We start from the raw sequence: 20,607 nt of genomic DNA, 5'->3' as shown, positions 1-20,607 counted from the left end.
TCATTATATTAGCCTTACATTAATGTGTGAACTAATATAGTTTTGATATCATTACTTTGATTACCTGCTAATGTTGTTACTGATGTAAAGGTCATTTAGGTGGTTTATATATAAATATGAATATACTGCGTTACTCGCTTACGTTGATGACGTTATATATTCCACATTTTTAGCTTATTTAATATATTATCGCATGTACAATTATGTACTTAAGCATGTTTTATACTCGTTTAATCACGCTCTACATTCAGACGTTGATTCCCTTAAATTACTCTATAATTTCATTAAAACATTTTTATTCAGTGATTTCATGTATAACGAACATGTAGTAAACTGGATATAATATCAGGAAAGTTGTTCAGTGTCTTCAAGTATTGTGAACATGTAGGGAAATCCAGTTCCGGAGATGGTATGCTTTTACTATAAAGTTAAAATGGGCCTTAGATAATGTGTAAGAACATTTCTACCACAATACCCTGTGTTATTCAACTCTCAGACCATCAGTTAATCATTACAGCTGTTGATTAACAATCTGTTTATACCACACGTGGTATAAACTCTGTACGCATTTTGATTGGCTAACACGGTGAACTTTGACCCAAGCGGCAATTGTTATTGACGTCATCAATAATTTAGTGACGTCACATCACTGGTTCCCGGACGTCACCGGTACACTTTATTTGCATACGCGAAATTATACTTGGCCACGTTTCCCTTTGATTCAAGCCGATATTATTGTGGTAGAAACAGGTCACACGACTCGAAATTGTTGGATATGGAATTTATTTCACACTCGTAAGTTATTTTTTAAAAGTTGCAAAAAACACTCGCTAAAGCTCGTGTCTTTTGTAACTTTTAAAAAATAACTTACTTGTGTGAAATAAATTCCATATCCAACAACCACTGTGTAACCTCTATTTAACAAAGGAGACGAAAAGTAGAAATCATTTCGGTGATGTGGGGTAATAGAAGGACAAGCGAGTCACTTTTGTTTAAATGTTTAAGTATAAAAAACATTACTACATGTAGTAAGTTGCAGGAAATCATTTTGAATCTGTTAAACTTATCAAAACTACTTTTTCAAGGTGATCAGATTACTGTTGCGTATCATGTGTCAATGAAATGAACTTGAAACGTCAGCTTTTGGAAACATTACAGGTGATCAGTGTCGGAACATCTCCCCTAAATTCGAAAAGCTGAATCCAGTGTGACAGGCGGTGTCTTTAACGTTTTAGTGAAAAAGTTTGACTACATTTCAACATGACATTAAATAACATTTTGGGGAACAACTTAGATTACATTTCAACAGGATATCAAATGTCTGACATTCTACATTGTACTATTTTAGTTCATTATATACATGGTATTTATAATTTACAGTAAGCTTAGTCGCACCGATGACTATTCCTAGTTAAAGATTTTCACTTTTACGATTTTTTTGTTGCTGAAGTGCATAACCCGATTCACTGTTGTGCCTGATTGACACTATATGATGTATAATCACTATCAATACAATTCTTGAATGAATCGCTAGGCCAATGTAATCAATTTTCCAGCTCTCTCGCATACCATAACGTAAAATAAATATCATCGAATAAGTGTTATCTGTACCAATAGACTGTTCGTCTTGGATGTCAAATAAATATGTCACGATAAGACATATATAGGTTTAAAGACGCTTCAAAATAATTCACGAAAAAACACATCAACTCTTGCTAGCTGTTTCTATTGATTACCTTTGCTGAAAAGTAAACCAAAGGGCGAGTGTGTCTAAGGCCGTTCTCATTGCCCGTTGATTTGTCGATTTCTCTTCCTCATTTTTGGGATTCCAGATGGGGTACAAGGTATGATAGTATTGAAGAATTAGAGTTTGCAAATAACTGTATGACTGAGAACATCAATATTTTTCACCGAGGACTACATCATCGTTTTCAAAGTATAATTCATGGTGGGTTTTTTTCTGTTTCTGTGTCAAAGTCTGTCTGTATTATGCCTGTGTACATTTCGACACTTTCAATACACTTTGTCTCCAGTTCACTGGTTCAGTTTGGCTGATGTAATTTTGTTTTTTGGAACGTTTTATAACTAAAGCTGTACCTTTCATTTGTTGATAAGCCATCAATAATTTAATATTGCTTAATGTTAGATATGAAACGACGAGTTGGACAGATCCACGGCAATTCATGTAATACACATATTATATCTAATGTGTTAGCAACATGGAGAGCAAAGAACTTTCTGTTTACCCCAAAAGTGACCATCCAAGTAAAACCTTTTTGAGGAGACAATGAGTTCTCCATGTATTCTTTCTCCATTCGTGGTTCGCTTACCACGCCAAGTCTGGAGCAAATTGTTTAGTAAACACAACACTGTTTCAACGACAATATTCTTCTCTCAGCCGAATTAGAACGACACAGTAATTCTTTAGCATATGTCCTATGTTTAAAGGTGGAAACAATCCATGCAGCTTCAAAAATGTCATTACTAAAGGACTTTTGTGGAGGCGGAATAATGTCACAGCGGACTAAACACAATATTTAAATTTAATTTGGATACAATTGCAGACGTGAGAGAGGAGAACAAGGGTTCTGGTCTCTCCACGAGAGAATGTCGTAGCTTTGTGCTTAGCTTGGTAGCATTGGGTGATTCATAGGCATGGTATTATCTAAATTAAAGAACACCCAAGTTTTCTTCTACCGCATGATATTCTCTAGATGGATACATAATGAATGGTGAACAATTAATGACGAAAGTATGACAATCAATGACCCCGGACATATTGTGTTCTAAGTACCAAACAGACTGGAGTTGTGTGTTACAGACACACACGAGTTTTATGCTGCGATTTGTCTGAAGCATTAAGACTGGACCAGAGAATACAGAAATGCTTTTAATATCAATCCGAAACCGATTGCCAGTTATCCTGGTCGGTTTTGATACAAAGCATTTTAAAGTGCAATTTTATAAATATTAACTAACGCACACCGCTACAAAATGTTCAATTATTCCGGTGTTTCTTCTTTATTGTAAAGTACGCCCAGCAATCAGACAGTGCAGTAGTCCTCCACAGATACACCTCGCGGGACTTGGGTATTCTACCATATTAGGAAGTGCTATCTGGAGTCTATAATGTAAGCCCGTCTAACATACTTTTCTTTTGGAAGCATAGAAGTATTGACATTACAAAGTGCGTCATTCATGATACAATATCAATAACTAATTATTTTATAAATTCATGTATATTTTCATCAAGGTAAGACTTGAAAGTCGTTTGAATTTTGTTTCTTACCTCAACCAGCTGACCTCTGATGCGCCCACTGTACACGACTTCCTGTACGTTGAGAATATGTAGGTGGACATATTTGTTGAGGCCGATGTCATTAAACTCTACAGGGTAGTCCGAGTCCGCTCCAGCCACACTCCCGCCCAGTATTTGACTGCAGATAATTATAAACTGTTGAAGTGTATGTCTTTTTTTGTTTTGTTTTTTTGTTTTTATTTTTTCTTAATTGCATTGGTAATAGAAGATATATGTTTAAGAAAACCTTCTAACAATAAATAGTACGGCTGTTAAGAAAAAAAAATTGTGATGGTATGTGGAAGATATATTTAACCCAAATGTTTCCGCTAATCTACTAAACTATGTGGTAAATAATCAGGGGGTGTTAAGCTATATAGTGACAAGGGATAAGTTACCAAATTTATAGTGACAAGGAATAAGTTACCAAGTTTATAGTGACAAGGGATAAGTAAAAGTTTATAGTGACAAGGGATGAGATACTATGTTTACAGTGAAAAGGGATAAGTTACTATGTTTATAGTGACAAGGGATAAGTTACTATGTTTATAGTGACAAGGAATAAGTTACCAAATTTATAGTGACAAGGGATAAGTTACTATGTTTATAGTGACAAGGGATAAGTTACTATGTTTATAGTGACAAGGGATAAGTTACTATGTTTATAGTGACAAGGGAAGAGTTACTAAGTTATATAGTGACAAGGGATAAGTTACTTAGTTTATAGTAACAAAGGATTGGCTACTGACTATTCGTTTAAACATAAGTTTTTTAACTGTTTATGACCCATTATTTCTGATAGTGACATCCATGTGATGTTATTACCTGTACAACTAACTTCCGGTTTATGCTCCCTCCCTTGTATTACTCCTGGCCTATTTTCCGGTTTATGCTCAATAGTACAGCCGCAGGCCTAATTTCAGCTTGATACTCACTTGGTTAACTCCTAGTTTAACTTTCGGTTTATACTCACTTGTACAACTCCTGGCCTACCTGGCGGTTTAACTAACTTGTGCAAAACTCACTTGTACAGCTACATGCCTAACTTCCGACAACACTAACAAGTACAGCCACATGTCTAACTTCCGACAACACTAACAAGTACATCTACAGGCCTAACTTCCGGTTTATACGCACTTGTGCAAAATTCACTTGTACAGCTACAGGCCTAACTTCCGACAACACTAACAAGTACAGCCACATGTCTAACTTCCGGTTTATACTCACTTGTTAAGCTACAGGCCTAACTTCCCACAACACTAACTAGTACAGCTACATGCCTGACTTCCGGTTTATACTAACTTGTAAAACTCCTAGCGTAACTTCCGGTACTCACTTGTACAATTCCTCCCCTACAGCCCACGAGTTGGAAGTCTGCGTGTTGTTACAGGAGACGCCCGGATGTTGGTCATCCATGCTGTAACCCTTGCTGCTCATTTTCTGCATGGCGTCAATCCAAGCCTCAATGGCAGTCTTCGTTACATTGGCTACCTGATCCAACTCCACATCTGAGCCGTGCTCACCTCTAAATGTTATAGCTGTAGACAAAGAAACGTCCATGTTACCAAAATTGCATTATTTGTTCAACAAAACATTTAGGTTTCTACTAAACATCTCTGATGAAAGCGCGGAAGGTAAAGCAACTGCATGTTAATCATGGCTCGGCAAAGGTCTCCCCGGAAATGTCTTCCTTATTCCAAACAACATCGTCTCTCATTGTATTTCAACATTTATAAAGTAAGAGGATGTATCGTATAATAAGACTTGGACACCTATAATGTAAGAGGGTGTCAGAATGTATCGTATAAGCCTTGGACACCTATAATGTAAGAGGATGTCAGAATGTATCGTGTAAGCCTTGGACACCAATAAAGTAAGAGGATGTCAGAATGTATCGTGTAAGCCTTGGACACCTATAATGTAAGAGGGTGTCAGAATGTATCGTGTAAGCCTTGGACACCTATAATGTAAGAGGGTGTCAGAATGTATCGTATAAGCCTTGGACACCTATAATGTAAGAGGGTGTCAGAATGTATCGTATAAGCCTTGGAAACCTATAAAGTAAGAGGGTGTCAGAATGTATCGTATAATCCTTGGACACCTATAAAGTAAGAGGGTGTCAGAATGTATCGTGTAATAAGCGATGGACACCTATCATGTGTAGATAGTGATTATTTTACAAAACAAATGATAAATGAGTCGATACCAATAAGCCAGGACTTTGTAGGTCTTGAAGTAAAACCAAAATGTCCTCTAATGAACATATTAGTTTGAGCAGACTATAGTATTGTAGATAGACATGTACTACCGAATGCCATTAGATGTTATATGTGAACGGTGTGAAATCTACTTCAATGCGTTGTAAACCCGCCCCCTACCCCCATTCTTCCCCTCTTAGATTTCCTCGCACGTGCTGTCCTCACACAGGTGATGATCCTAGTTATAAGGTTGTAATAAGTGTATCAGCAGTGTCTCCTTCGGGACCCTGATTTTTCTGTCTGTATTGTACATAGATATTAAAGTAGGTAATAAACCCTCCACTGTGGTAACCTGGGTATTGGTTAAGACGTTATCAGACGGTCCCTAGTCACTGTAGAGCCGAAATTTTACATCACAACGTCCATTACAAATAAACACTTAATACTTATGGGCAATGAGTCGCATTTCTTGGACCAATTTTAAGCCATGAACCATCATCCTTGGGTGTTGATAAGCAACGACTTTGGATTTCAGGTCTAACGCGTATTTTTTTCCCGTGCATGTAAGACAAATCTCTATTCTTATTTCAGATAACACGTTTTGTATTGTATATCCGATTAGCTTTGAGAACGTTCCGTGGAAGCCGGGGGCCGCCGAGTGTCATCTTGTCTCCACTATATTGGATTTCAGTTCCATATAAATGTTTAAATGAGACTACTAGTTTTCGTAAACAGTCTGCCAGAATGTATACCGATGGGTATTCCCCTGCTGCCAGGTAGTCAGTATATAGCTGAAGACATTAAGATTTAACTATTGCTATCCCCGATTTATACAGTCATTGATCATTGACAGTGAGATGTAAAGGTGACGGCATTTCATAGTACGTCTGAGATACTACCGGATGGTCTACTGCCCCACCACCAACTCATCTACTCCTACATCCTATTTACAAAGGATGTTTACATCTTCCCGACGACCTTAAATGACCGTAGCTGCTGATAGGACGTTAAACGATCCATTTTTTCTGAAAATAGTGATGTGCAGGTTCTTACCGAATATGCCGATGGGTAGGTTTGTCGTACGGGAGACGGCACCTATAGACGACGATGTCAGTAGCCACATGTAGTCTGGTCCCGCAATACCCAAGTCCTCGGCCGCATCCATAACACTACGGGTGTGTCCCCGACTGACAAGGAAACATAATTAACATGATAAGGTATTGTTACAATATATCCTATTATCATATCTTAATGACTAATCACTAGTAGGCATGGTGAAAGGTTTTTATAGGGATTCAACATTTTAGAGAAAGAAAAAAAGAGAAATCGTATAACGGCTAGAAGAAATTAGTTAAGTGTACAAGAAAACAAGTGCTGCGATGTCAAGTTATGATACAAACACAAGATAAACCTATATATACCTCGTGTGTAGAAGGTAAATTCTCGAGTCCTTATGATTGTTTTTCGTTAGAAATTCCTTAGTCTCCTCATCCACGTGGTAAATGTCATAACTTCCGGTATATATCATCGTTGTCACCACTGTAAGCCTAGGAGACAAATAAAAGGTCACCATTTTTCTCTCTCGATTAAACATGAACTCTTTCCACCCTTTGTAAATGTTAGCGGTTATCACAGCGATTCAGTAAAGTTCACTAACAGTTATGTAAGATATTCCGGAATAAATTGTTTACATTCATGAGCATCTGTATCATTCGAAATTTAAATGCAATGTTTGAAGTAACTAACAACCATACAGACTGTCATGTACCATAATCCCCTACATATATCTAAACCTAGGCTATACCATGTAAATGTGTTTTATCCTAACATTCCCTCCTTTGGACTATATATTCTTAAATTGTAAAACATCTATCCAAACCTAGGACCCCAGGTTTTGTTTACTGATAGTGGTACCATCAATACAATTGTATGTATTATTAACTTTATGGGGAATTCCTGGGTTTGAGTAGAATTCTTGCTTGATTACAGGTACAGAGACCGGACAGAAGTATTCGGACAAACGCGTCGTAATATTTACCGCTCAATTTCGCGCGGCGCATAAAAATAAGGATAAATCCAGTTTGGAAGCTTGGTTCGCGTAATACTATACGTCATCGGAAAGAAAGATGACGTCACGCGGAATGTTGTGGCGGTAAAAAATAAATTGCGTCGTCTGCTGACGGAATCGCAGGAATTCACGGAAGTAACATGGGTCGTCGTGGTAAAGAGTTGACATCAGGTTTAAGAAAAGCGGTGGTAGCGATGATAGAAGGTGGGATAAAACAAACAATTGTTGCAGATAGGTTAGAAATACCAAAATCTACAGTTTCTGATATTTGGAAGCGATATGTGAGACGAGGAAACACTGAAAATACACATCGATGTGGAAGGACGCCATATTTGACAGATCGCGACCAGAGAAAGCTCTTGAAAGTTGTTCGTGGAAATAGGAGAAAATCGTTGGATGAAGTAACAGCCGAATTAAATGACTACAGGAACATTGTAAATGATGTACAGGTTAGTAGTAAAACAATTGACCGGAATTTAAAAAATCAGGGATACCGTAGAAGGGTAGTGAAGAAAACTATGGTTGTTCGTGAAGTCAATCTGAGAAAACGTGTGTCATTTTGTTTTGAGAAAAGAAATCTGACTGTAGAAAACTATTGGAAAGATGTTATTTTTTCTGATGAAAGTCAAATCGTGATCGGCAACGACAACAGAATTTTGGAAGAAAATCTGTGGCCAGTTTTAGCGAGACACTTTGCAAACCAAAACTATATTTTTCAACAGGACAATGCTCCAGTTCACAAGGCTCGTATTGTGTCTGAATATTTTACAAACCATGATATTCCCGTTCTAGAATGGCCCCCACAAAGTCCTGATTTAAATATCATCGAGAATGTGTGGTTAAAACTAAAAATACGACTAAAGGCAGTGGTCAACAACATCACTAATCAAACAGAGCTTTTTGACGCAATACAAACCATCTGGCAAAGCATTGATGTAGAATATGTTCAAGGCTTATACCAATCGATTCCCGCCCGTCTGAAGGAAGTACGGAAGTCCAAGGGTCAGATCACCAAATATTAGGTCAGTATCACAACACATATCATTTTTATAAAGAGTTTTATTTTTCTAGCGAGATGTGCACATGACGTTACGGCGGCCATTTTGTCCGAATACTTCTGTCCGGTCTCTGTAGCTCTGATAGTTTTTATTTGGACCCGACAGTATTCAGTAAAAATAAAATAAAATAAAATAACTTTGAGTATAGATTCCTTACTTTACCCCGTGGACTATACCTCTCTACATACATGTATATTACGCGGACTATATTTCTCTAGCTATATCCCGCGAATTATATTTCTCTAGCTATATTCCGCGGACTATATTTCTCTAGCTATATCCGTGAATATAGCTAGAGAAATTTCTCTATCTATATTCCACGGACTATATTTCTCTAGCTATATTCCGCGGACTATATTTCTCTAGCTATATTCCGCGGACTATATTTCTCTAGCTATATCCCGCGGACTATATTTCTCTAGCTATATTCCGCGGACTATATTTCTCTAGCTATATTCCGCGAACTTATATCCCTTACTATCCTTGGAAGGCGTATTTTAGCAGCTCTTTCGTAAATCGAGCTATCTTCGTTTACATAAATATGTTGTCTGGACAAGATATTCGGACGTAAACAGACAGACACAGTGCCACAAACATGCCCGGATGAAGATGGATAGATAAGAAGGGTGGCGCCTGGCCCCTTTAAATTTAGGGTCAGTATGGCGTAGTTTTCGCTCACCTTTGCTAAAAATAATGTTTAATTCTAAAAATATGTTAAAATTTCTGTTTATAATAAACGGCTGCCCCTTTCATCAAGGGGTATGCCAAGATTTTACAACCATTTAGATTGTTTTGTATTTTATATTTTACAATTTTGGAACAAACAGAGCTCGAGGTATGGACCAGATTGTGTAGCTGCAGATGTAATAGGTTGATATTGTTTTATAATCTTTAACTTTAGCAGGACAAAAAAAGGCTATACCGTGTAAAAGGCGTCAGACACCTTCAATTCACACGATAAATTACGTCGTCAGCAATAGCTCAATAACCCATTTACATTTACTTGAAGTTTTTATTTTAAGCTAAAATCTCTCAACTGTTTAAATACACATATTCATTTGAGTGAACCAGTATTACTAACATATCATTATTAAAGATGCTACATCGCCGGCAACTTACTGAACGCTGAGAAAAATGCATAAAATGACACTCACGGATACCCCCGGGTGTAAGTAGTATAATAATGTCAGACACTCACGGATACCCCCGGTTGTAGTAGTATAATAATGTCAGACACTCACGGTACCTCCCGGGTGTAAGTATTATAATAATGTCAGACACTCACGGATACCCCCGGGTGTAAGTAGTATAATGTCAGACACTCACGGATACCCCCGGGTGTAAGTAGTATAATAATGTCAGACACTCACGGATATCTCCGGTGTAAGTAGTTACACCCAGGGGTATCCGTGAGTGTCTGACATTAGTATAATAATGTCAGACACTCACGGTACCCCCGGATGTAAGAAGTATAATAATGTCAGACACTCACGGATACCTCGGGTGTAAGTAGTATAATAATGTCAGACACTCACGGATACCACCGGGTGTAGTAGTATAATAATGTCAGACACTCACGGTATCCCCGGGTGTAAGTAGTATACAGGAAATTATGTTTGGCAGTACACAAAAACTTGAAGCGAGGCACATGAAGAATATAATTTCGAAATTGCTATCAAACAAAACACACTTCTGGCAAACTGATTTGTATACATATGCTACATCATAGATCGCCATCTTAAGTACCGGTTGGAATTGAATGTGAATGAAAAGTCATCATCAAAAGTCACAATATACCTGGGTTTCCTTGGGTATCCTTGGAAATCATTATTCTCTTTGACCAGTGACGTTATAGCGTTGATAAAGTCGAAGCTGTTGACACCGGATGACGTCACGATTGTGATATGTGTCCAGTTGTAGCGGTACAGTAGCTGTAACATGACCTGGGCCTCGTGGTAAATTGTGGGAGACAGCTGAACAGTGCGGGACTTTTTCTGGTTCTGTAACACACACATTGTATTATAGGGATACGATCTGATGAAATAAGCTAATAATGAGGATATGTTCCATGAACGAATGACATTCATTGCTGGAAATATACACAATGAATATATTGATGGGACAGTCTGTTTACGACGTAGACTACCGTAATAATGGGGATATCGTCTAACAAAAGGTCTCATAACTCCACAACCTGTCTCAATGTTGACATCCTACTAAACGTTGCCTACTTTCAATATTTTTTTCTTCTCCCTTTTTTTATTAGGTAGTTTCACAATTCAAAATATCATGATTCCTGCTATGACATTCAGATGTATGATATGCCAAACAACGAGAACAATGAAAAAAAACATTATTCTCTCACTGGATCAGCTATTCTTTGGATGGGAATCAAAAGAAACGACGTACGTCACTGCAATTGTGAAATACACTTTCACGCAACAATGAGAATGTGTAAAAACTGCGTAGTGAGGAGAGTTACACGTGAGCTAAAACAGTTCATCCCTCATCACATCCATTGCTATGGTTACACAGTAAACTTACGGTAATACATCATGATTTGATTTGGCAAAAACAAGAAATGAATAACATCCAATATCCCGATGTCAAAGATCAAGTAAGACTAACGTGGAATGATTCGTTACTCCTGACACAAGGCTACATGTTCTAGGAAGCATTTGTCTTCTCGCGAGATTTGTCAGTCACGTGTATGGCAGAGGCTCTGTTATAGATGACTTTTACAGATTAATGGCAGATATTCCTGACATATTACATAAGCATATGTTTAAATAGGTCGTATGGTACACGAGTACAACTACCAACCACATAGGTTAGAAAACGGAATGAGGCTAGGAATGAGAATCAGAAGGGACATACATGTTAGTGTGACGATCTGAATCAGTTTGTATACAGGGCTGTATGAAGGGACAAAGGTTAGAGTGGACACTGTCTTAGTACAACATGAGAGTGGACACTGTCTTAGTACAATATGAGAGTGGACACTGTCTTAGTACAATATGAGAGTGGACACTGTCTTAGAAGAAAGGTGAGAGTGGACACTGTCGTAGTACAACATGAGAGTGGAGACTGTCTTAGTACAATATGAGAGTGGACACTGTCTTAGTACAATATGAGAGTGGACACTGTCTTAGTACAATATGAGAGTGGACACTGTCTTAGTACAATATGAGAGTGGACACTGTCTTAGTACAATATGAGAGTGGACACTGTCTTAGTACAACATGAGAGTGGACACTGTCTTAGTACAATATGAGAGTGGACACTGTCTTAGTACAATATGAGAGTGGACACTGTCTTAGAAGAAAGGTGAGAGTGGACACTGTCGTAGTACAACATGAGAGTGGAGACTGTCGTAGTACAACATGAGAGTGGACACTGTCGTAGTACAACATGAGAGTGGACACTGTCGTAGTACACTATGAGAGTGGACACTGTCTTAGAAGAAAGGTGAGAGTGGACACTGTCGTAGTACAACATGGGAGTGGACACTGTCGTAGAACAATATGAGAGTGGTCACTGTCGTAGAACAATATGAGAGTGGACACTGCCGTAGAACACTATAAGAGTGGACACTGTCGTAGTACAATATGAGAGTGGACACTGTCGTAGTAAAACATGAGAGTGGACACTGTCGTAGTACACTATGAGAGTGGACACTGTCCTAGTACACTATAAGAGTGGACACTGTCGTAGAACACTATGAGAATGGACACTGTCGTAGTACAATATGAGAGTGGACACTGTCGTAGAACACTATGAGAGTGGACACTGTCGTAGTACAATATGAGAGTGGACACTGTCGTAGTACACTATGAGAGTGGACACTGTCTTAGTACAATATGAGAGTGGACACTGTCGTAGAACACTATGAGAATGGACACTGTCGTAGAACACTATGAGAGTGGACATTGTCGTAGTACATTATGAGAGTGGACACTGTCGTAGTACACTATGAGAGTGGACACTGTCGTAGTACACTATGAGAGTGGACACTGTCGTAGTACACTATGAGAGTGGACACTGTTGTAGTACAACATGAGAGTGGACACTGTCGTAGAACATTATGAGAGTGGACACTGTCGTAGAACATTATGAGAGTGGACACTGTCGTAGTACACTACGAGAGTGGACACTGTCGTAGTACACTACGAGAGTGGACACTGTCGTAGTACACTATGAGAGTGGACATTGTCGTAGTACACTATGAGAGTGGACACTGTCCTAGTACACTATGAGAGTGGACACTGTCGTAGAACTAATGATAGAGCGGATTAGTGTCTAAACACGGCGCTATCCGACAACACTGGTATGTCTCGGCACAAGGTTGTTACCAGAAAAAAAAGATTTTAACGTCGAAAAATGATTGGAAATATCATTGGATGGGCGTGAACGTTTCATTTACGTAACGATGGCTGGCTCTATTTCAAAGTCCATGGCGCCTCAAATAGGTATACTTTTAAACCTGTGAAAATATGATACAACCACTTTGAAGCAGGGAATTCTGAACATAAGAACTATAGTTGTACCAAAAAGACCACCTGATATACCCACAAGCATTACAAACGTCTAATTTCAGATTTATTTATTCTCTCGGTCACGATTATAGCGTGCAACAAGAGGTCATTTTACAATGTAGATAATTCTGGAACGTACACCGAGACAGAAATGTTCACAAATAGATGATGTTGACCCAACAATGAACTAATATTCCTCAGCAGCTTCCATCTAAGATTCGTTTAACATGATTTCATCAGTTTCTTTCTCAGCACTCGACACTTTAGCACGGATATCTCATAATGGGGACACACTATTGAGTATCAAACACGTGTGGAAACAGAGAATGACAAACTAAAGGGGCTTGTGGTTCCCTAACACCTAGATAACACAAAGTAAAATCGTACCCTACACCAAGGTAATAAGGGACATGTGATTAGTGGAATATTCACCCTGCACCAAGGTAACACGGGACACGTGATTAGTGGAATATTCACCCTACACCAAGGTAACAAGGACATGTGATTAGTGGAATATTCACCCTACACCAAGGTAACAAGGGACACGTGATTAGTGGAATATTCACCCTACACCAAGGTAACACGGGACATGTGATTAGTGGAATATTCACCCTACACCAAGGTAACAAGGGACACGTGATTAGTGGAATATTCACCCTACACCAAGGTAACAAGGGACATGTGATAGTGTAATATTCACCCTACACCAAGGTAACACGGGACATGTGATTAGTGGAATATTCACCCTACAACAAGTTTATAAGACACATGTGATTAGTGGTATATTCACCCTACACCAAGGTAACACGGGACATGTGATTGGTGGAATATTCACCCTACACCAAGGTAACAAGGGACATGTGATAGTGTAATATTCACCCTACACCAAGGTAACACGGGACATGTGATTAGTGGAATATTTACCCTACACCAAGGTTATAAGGGACACGTGATTAGTGGAATATTCACCCTACACCAAGGTAACAAGGGACATGTGATTAGTGGAATATTTACCCTACACCAAGGTTATAAGGGACACGTGATTAGTGGAATATTCACCCTACACCAAGGTAACAAGGGACACGTGATTAGTGGAATATTCACACTACACCAATGTTACAAGGGAGATGTGATTGGTGGAATATTCACCCTACACCAAGGTAACAAGGGACACGTGATTAGTGGAATATTCACACTACACCAAGATAACAAGGGACATGTGATAGTGTAATATTCACCCTACACCAAGGTAACAAGGGACACGTGATAGTGTAATATTCACACTACACCAAGATAACAAGGGACATGTGATGAGTGGAATATTCACCATACACCAAGGTAACACGGGACATGTGATTAGTTGCATATTCACCCTACACCAAGGTTACAAGGGACATGTGATGAGTGAAATATTCACCCTACACCAAGGTAACACGGGACATGTGGTTAGTGGAATATTCACCCTACACCAAGGTTACAAGGGACATGTGATGAGTGAAATATTCACCCTACACCAAGGTTACAAGGGACGTGTGGTTAGTGGAATATTCACCCTACACCAAGGTAACAAGGGACACGTGATGAGTTGAATATTCACCCTACACCAAGGTTACAAGGGACATGTGATGAGTGAAATATTCACCCTACACCAAGGTTATAAGACACATGTGATTAGTGGAATATTCACCCTACACCAAGGTAACACGGGACATGTGATGAGTGGAATATTCACCCTACACCAAGGTTACAAGGGACATGTGATGAGTGTAATATTCACCCTACACCAAGATTACAAGGGACATGTGATGAGTGGAATATTCACCCTACATCAAGGTTACAAGGGACATGTGATGAGTGGAATATTCACCCTACACCAAGGTTACAAGGGACATGTGATGAGTGGAATATTCACCCTACACCAAGGTTATAAGGGACATGTGATGAGTGAAATATTCACCCTACACCAAGGTTATAAGACACATGTGATTGGTGGAATATTCACCCTACACCAATGTAACAAGGGACACGTGATGAGTGGAATATTCACCCTACACCAATGTTACAAGGGACATGTGATTAGTGGAATATTCACCCTACACCAAGGTTACAAGGGACATGTGATGAGTGGAATATTCACCCTACACCAAGGTTATAAGGGACATGTGATGAGTGAAATATTCACCCTACACCAAGGTTATAAGACACATGTGATTGGTGGAATATTCACCCTACACCAAGGTAACAAGGGACACGTGATGAGTGGAATATTCACCCTACACCAATGTTACAAGGGATATGTGATTAGTTGAATATTCACCCTACACCAAGGTTACAAGGGACATGTGATGAGTGAAATATTCACCCTACACCAAGGTAACAAGGGACATGTGATTAGTGGAATATTCACCCTACACCAAGGTTACAAGGGACATGTGGTTAGTGGAATATTCACCCTACACCAAGGTTACAAGGGACATGTGATGAGTGAAATATTCACCCTACACCAAGGTAGCAAGGGACATGTGATGACCCGTTCACTACGTAATATTTAACATCTATAATGAAGCGCAAAACTTGTGATATATGCAGGAAAAGTAAGCAGATGTGTTAGGGGGGCTGTTATGTATCCGTGATGTACGAGGAGATTGCCAGCATTCTTACGATACTGAACAAGCAAGCATCTGCTCGAATACTTAATGTCGAGATTTTATGTAAGAGTAATTAATTGTGACATGCGTTTCCATCATATGTTAACCTCATCATGGTTCTGTAGCTTTAAACGATCCTAATTTCGTGGTCAATACTAAACACGTTTGAATCAAATTGTGCTTCAAAGGAATTTTGGTATTTTCCTATATGTAAAGTAAGAGCACAGGATAAGCAGTTTTAATTGATATACATGATTTAACTGGATTTCAGGTACATATAATCATAATGGGGTGTATGTTGTACAGAGCATAAACACCAGCACAAGAGAGATTCCATAGTATACAATAAACACAAGAATGAAATAAACACAAAAGAGATTCCATAGTATAAAATAAACACAAGAGAGATTCCATAGTATAAAATAAACACAAGAGAGATTCCATAGTATAAAATAAACACAAGAGAGATTCCATAGTATAAAATAAACACAAGAGAGATTCCATAGTATAAAATAAACACAAGAGAGATTCCATAGTATAAAATAAACACAAGAGAGATTCCATAATATAAAATAAACACAAGCGAAATTCCATACTATAAAATAAACACAAGAGAGATTCCATAGTATAAAATAAACACAAGAGAGATCCCATAATATAAAATAAACACAAGAGAGATTCCATAGTATAAAATAAACACAAGAGAGATTCCATAGTATAAAATAAACACAAGAGAGATTCCATGGTATAAATAAACACAAGAGAGATCCCATAATATAAAATAAACACAAGAGAGATTCCATAGTATAAAATAAACACAAGAGAGATTCCATGGTATAAAATAAACACAAGAGAGATCCATAGTATAAAATAGACACAAGAGAGATTCTGTCTATTGCATTGCCTCAAAATTAATACAAAACAGATGGCTATGTGATTGCCTTAGCATTTAAACAAAAGAGAAGCCTATGGTAGTCTGTTGATTTTACTATCTCCATGGGTGAACATGTCAGGGTTTATTTCTCTTAAAAGCAGTAAAACAAAATGCAAGTTTAATAATCATAAATACCATTCTAAATTATACAAAGCAGCGTTCAGTCCCTATGGTGTACTACACACAATAGTAATTGTTTTACGACACAGCACACTAATAAAGCGACCGACCCATGTCTATATAGATATGTTACTATTTAAATATCCCCAACACCTTCAACGAGGACACTTTTATATATGCATTGAAAACAACTAGGTCGTGATCTCTGCTGGAAGAGTTTTGAGTTACGATAACACCGCGAGCCTCGTCTTTATAATTATATATACACGTCTGTATAACTATCACAATACACAAGTCTGTATAATTATCACAATACATTCGTCTGTATAACTATCACAATACATTCGTTTGTATAATTATCACAATACACAAGTCTGTATAATTATCACAATACACAAGTCTGTATAATTATCACAATACACAAGTCTGTATAATTATCACAATAAACAAGTCTGTATAATTATCACAATACACAACTCTGTATAATTATCACAATACACAAGTCTGTATAATTATCACAATACAAAAGTCTGTATAATTATCACACTACACATGTCTGTATAAGTATCACAATACATTCATCTGTATAATTATCACAAAACACTCGTCTGTATAATTATCACAATACACAAGTCTGTATAATTATCATAATACACAAGTCTGTATAATTATCACAATACACACATCTGTATAATTATAACAATACACACGTCTGTATAATTATCACAATACACACGTCGGTATAATTATCACAATACACAAGTCTGTATAACTATCACAATACACAAGTCTGTATAATTATCACAATACACAAGTCTGTATAATTATCACAATACACAAGTCTGTATAATTATCACAATACACAAGTCTGTATAATAATCACAATACACTCGTCTGTATAATTATCACAATACACACGTCTGTATAATTATCACACTACGCAAGTCTGTATAATTATCACAATACAGAAGTCTGTATAATTATCACAATACACAAGTCTATATAATTATCACAATACACACGTCTGTATAATTATCACAATACACAAGTGTGTATAATTATCACAAGACACAAGTCTGTATAACTATCACTATACACACATCTGTATAATTATCACTATACACAAGTCTGTATAATTATCACAATACATTCGTCTGTATAATTATCACTATACACAAGTCTGTATAATTATCACAATACATTCGTCTGTATAATTATCACAATACACAAGTCTGTATAATTATCACAATACACACGTCTGTATAATTATCACTATACACAAGTCTGTATAATTATCACAATACATTCGTCTGTATAATTATCATAATACACAAGTCTGTATAATTATTACAATACACAAGTCTGTATATTTATCACAATACACAAGTCTGTATAATAATCACACTACACAAGTCTGTATAATTAGCACACTACACAAGTCTGTATAATTATCACAATACACAAGTCTGTATAATTAGCACACTACACAAGTCTGTATAATTATCACAATACACCAATCTGTATAATTATCACACTACACAAGTCTGTATAATTATCACAATACACACGTCTGTATAATTATCACAATACTTTCGTCGGTATAATTTTCACACGTTAATACGATATCCAAATCATTTTACGAAAAATGTTTCGTCTTATAAACGTCCGTTGGGATATATTTTGATATACCCGACCTGCCTTCCAGATTGTCTTACGTTTAGACCCTGCCATCACTGACGAGTCGTTAAAGGCAGAACAAGCTGTATGCTATCCAGGTAGACAACTGATTGTTTGGTGTAAAAAAAAACCACATCATTTCTGACAACTGATTAAATTGTATTAAATTGCAAATGATATCTTGGGGACCCCTTCCTCATCAGCGATACGTCATCATACATCTGAGAAGACATTGATGATAAGCCTTTAGCATGTTAAATTCCTAATTTGAGATATTTTAGACAAAGTACACGTTTTTATTTCATAATTGTGCTTTTTATTAAGAACCTCGATATTCGCACGAAATGTATCAGGCGTATAATAGTAACGCGAGGAAGAAGCGAAAACAATACAAGACAGTGTGGCGATTTGAGAGTGGAATTTTATTTCAACTAAGAAATGAAGTATAGATTGACTTCATTAAAACTAGGTTTTTTTTTAATTAAGCTACAATTAACTAAACTCCATGCTGATCGATAGTATCGGACAAAACGTTTATTTAATACACGCGAGCAATGTCATCACGACTATCTACACGGATGGTATGTCGACTAATTCCAAATGGCTGTCACGAAGGAGTGCTGGAATTGTACAGGGTTATCACGACGATGATAACCGAGTCGAAACTACCAGGGGGTTTGGCCAATTAAAGGTACCTCTCTACTGCCCTGTGGCTGGGTAGGACGGAATGGTTATAAAACTACCAGGGGGTTTGGCCTATTAAATGTACCCCTCTACTGCTCTGTTGCTGGTTAGGACGGAATGGTTGTAAAAACTAACAGATAATTCCGTCACAGAGATAAGAATCATCGTGGCCATCACACAATAACCGTCACTGCCAATTTGTACAAGCCTTTGTTTATCACCACCATTAATGACGATCACATTAAGGTTAGTACCAAAGGATGACCTACAGAGGTTCTTGGGTTTACACTGAAGGCTGACCTACAGAGGTTCTTGGGTTTACACTGAAGGATGACCTACAGAGATTCTTGGGTTTACACTGAAGGATGACCTACAGAGGTTTTTGGGTTTACACTGAAGGATGACCTACAGAGGTTCTTGGGTTTACACTGAAGGCTGACCTACAGAGATTCTTGGGTTTACACTGAAGGATGACCTACAGAGATTCTTGGGTTTACACTGAAGGATGACCTACAGAGGTTCTTGGGTTTACACCAAAGGATGACCTACAGAGATTCTTGGGTTTACATATTAATACGTTAATATATACGGAAATACCAGGGTTCTCAAACATTTCGGTAACATAATGACAATTCATGTGGCCATACTACCAATGGTTGACATTGCATGAACAGAATTGGATTTCAATGCACTGAGCAAAAATACCATGTACATGTAGATGATTTGCCAATAGTTCACTTATATGTTGTATGTAGACAGTGGGTAGTAAGATATTAAATTATTCAGTTATGAAACTGTATAATCAATTTTCTAAGAATTCGTGGGAATGTTATCTATGAATTATTTTGTATGTTGAGCCTTACAAGTAAATACTGTTTTTTAAGATAGTACATTATGCATGATAAGACACTGTTTTTTTTAGATAGTACATTATGCATGATAAGACATGTTTTAGATAGTACATTATGCATGATAAGACACTGTTTTAGAGAGTACATTATGTATGATAAGACACTGTTTTAGATAGTACATTATGCATGATAAGACACTGTTTTAGATAGTACATTATGCATGATAAGACACTGTTTTTAGATAGTACATTATGCATGATAAGACACTGTTTTAGATAGTACATTATGCATGATAAGACACTGTTTTAGATAGTACAGAATGCATGATAAGACACTGCATGATAAGACAGTTTTTAGATATTACATTATGCATGATAAGACAGTTTTTAGATATTACATTATGCATGATAAGACAGTTTTTAGATAGTACATTATGCATGATAAGACACTGATTTAGATAGTACATTATGTATGATAAGACACTGTTTTAGATAGTACAGTATGTATGATAAGACACTGATTTAGATAGTACATTA

The 20,607-nt window shown here is 37.4% G+C and overlaps 1 protein-coding gene across 1 annotated transcript in view; it reads right to left on the bottom strand.

Moving 5' to 3' along the window:
* LOC117326462 (glutamate receptor ionotropic, NMDA 2A-like) overlaps positions 1-20,607 on the bottom strand; it is a 131,854-nt gene that overhangs the window by 17,842 nt on the left and 93,405 nt on the right. The window contains exons 3-7 of the mRNA XM_033883213.1: positions 10,420-10,622; positions 6,918-7,043; positions 6,550-6,683; positions 4,635-4,836; positions 3,290-3,437 (exon numbers count right to left, since the gene is read on the bottom strand). Coding sequence (XP_033739104.1) covers positions 3,290-3,437; positions 4,635-4,836; positions 6,550-6,683; positions 6,918-7,043; positions 10,420-10,622 — 813 coding nt within the window. The remainder of the gene's footprint in view (positions 1-3,289; positions 3,438-4,634; positions 4,837-6,549; positions 6,684-6,917; positions 7,044-10,419; positions 10,623-20,607) is intronic.

This window comes from Pecten maximus, chromosome 1 (genome assembly GCF_902652985.1).
Source record: "Pecten maximus chromosome 1, xPecMax1.1, whole genome shotgun sequence".
In the NCBI taxonomy this organism is placed as follows: Eukaryota; Metazoa; Mollusca; class Bivalvia; order Pectinida; family Pectinidae; genus Pecten; species Pecten maximus.
The sequence above is the reverse complement of the archived record's forward strand: the minus strand, read 5'-3'. Positions and strand labels throughout refer to the sequence as shown.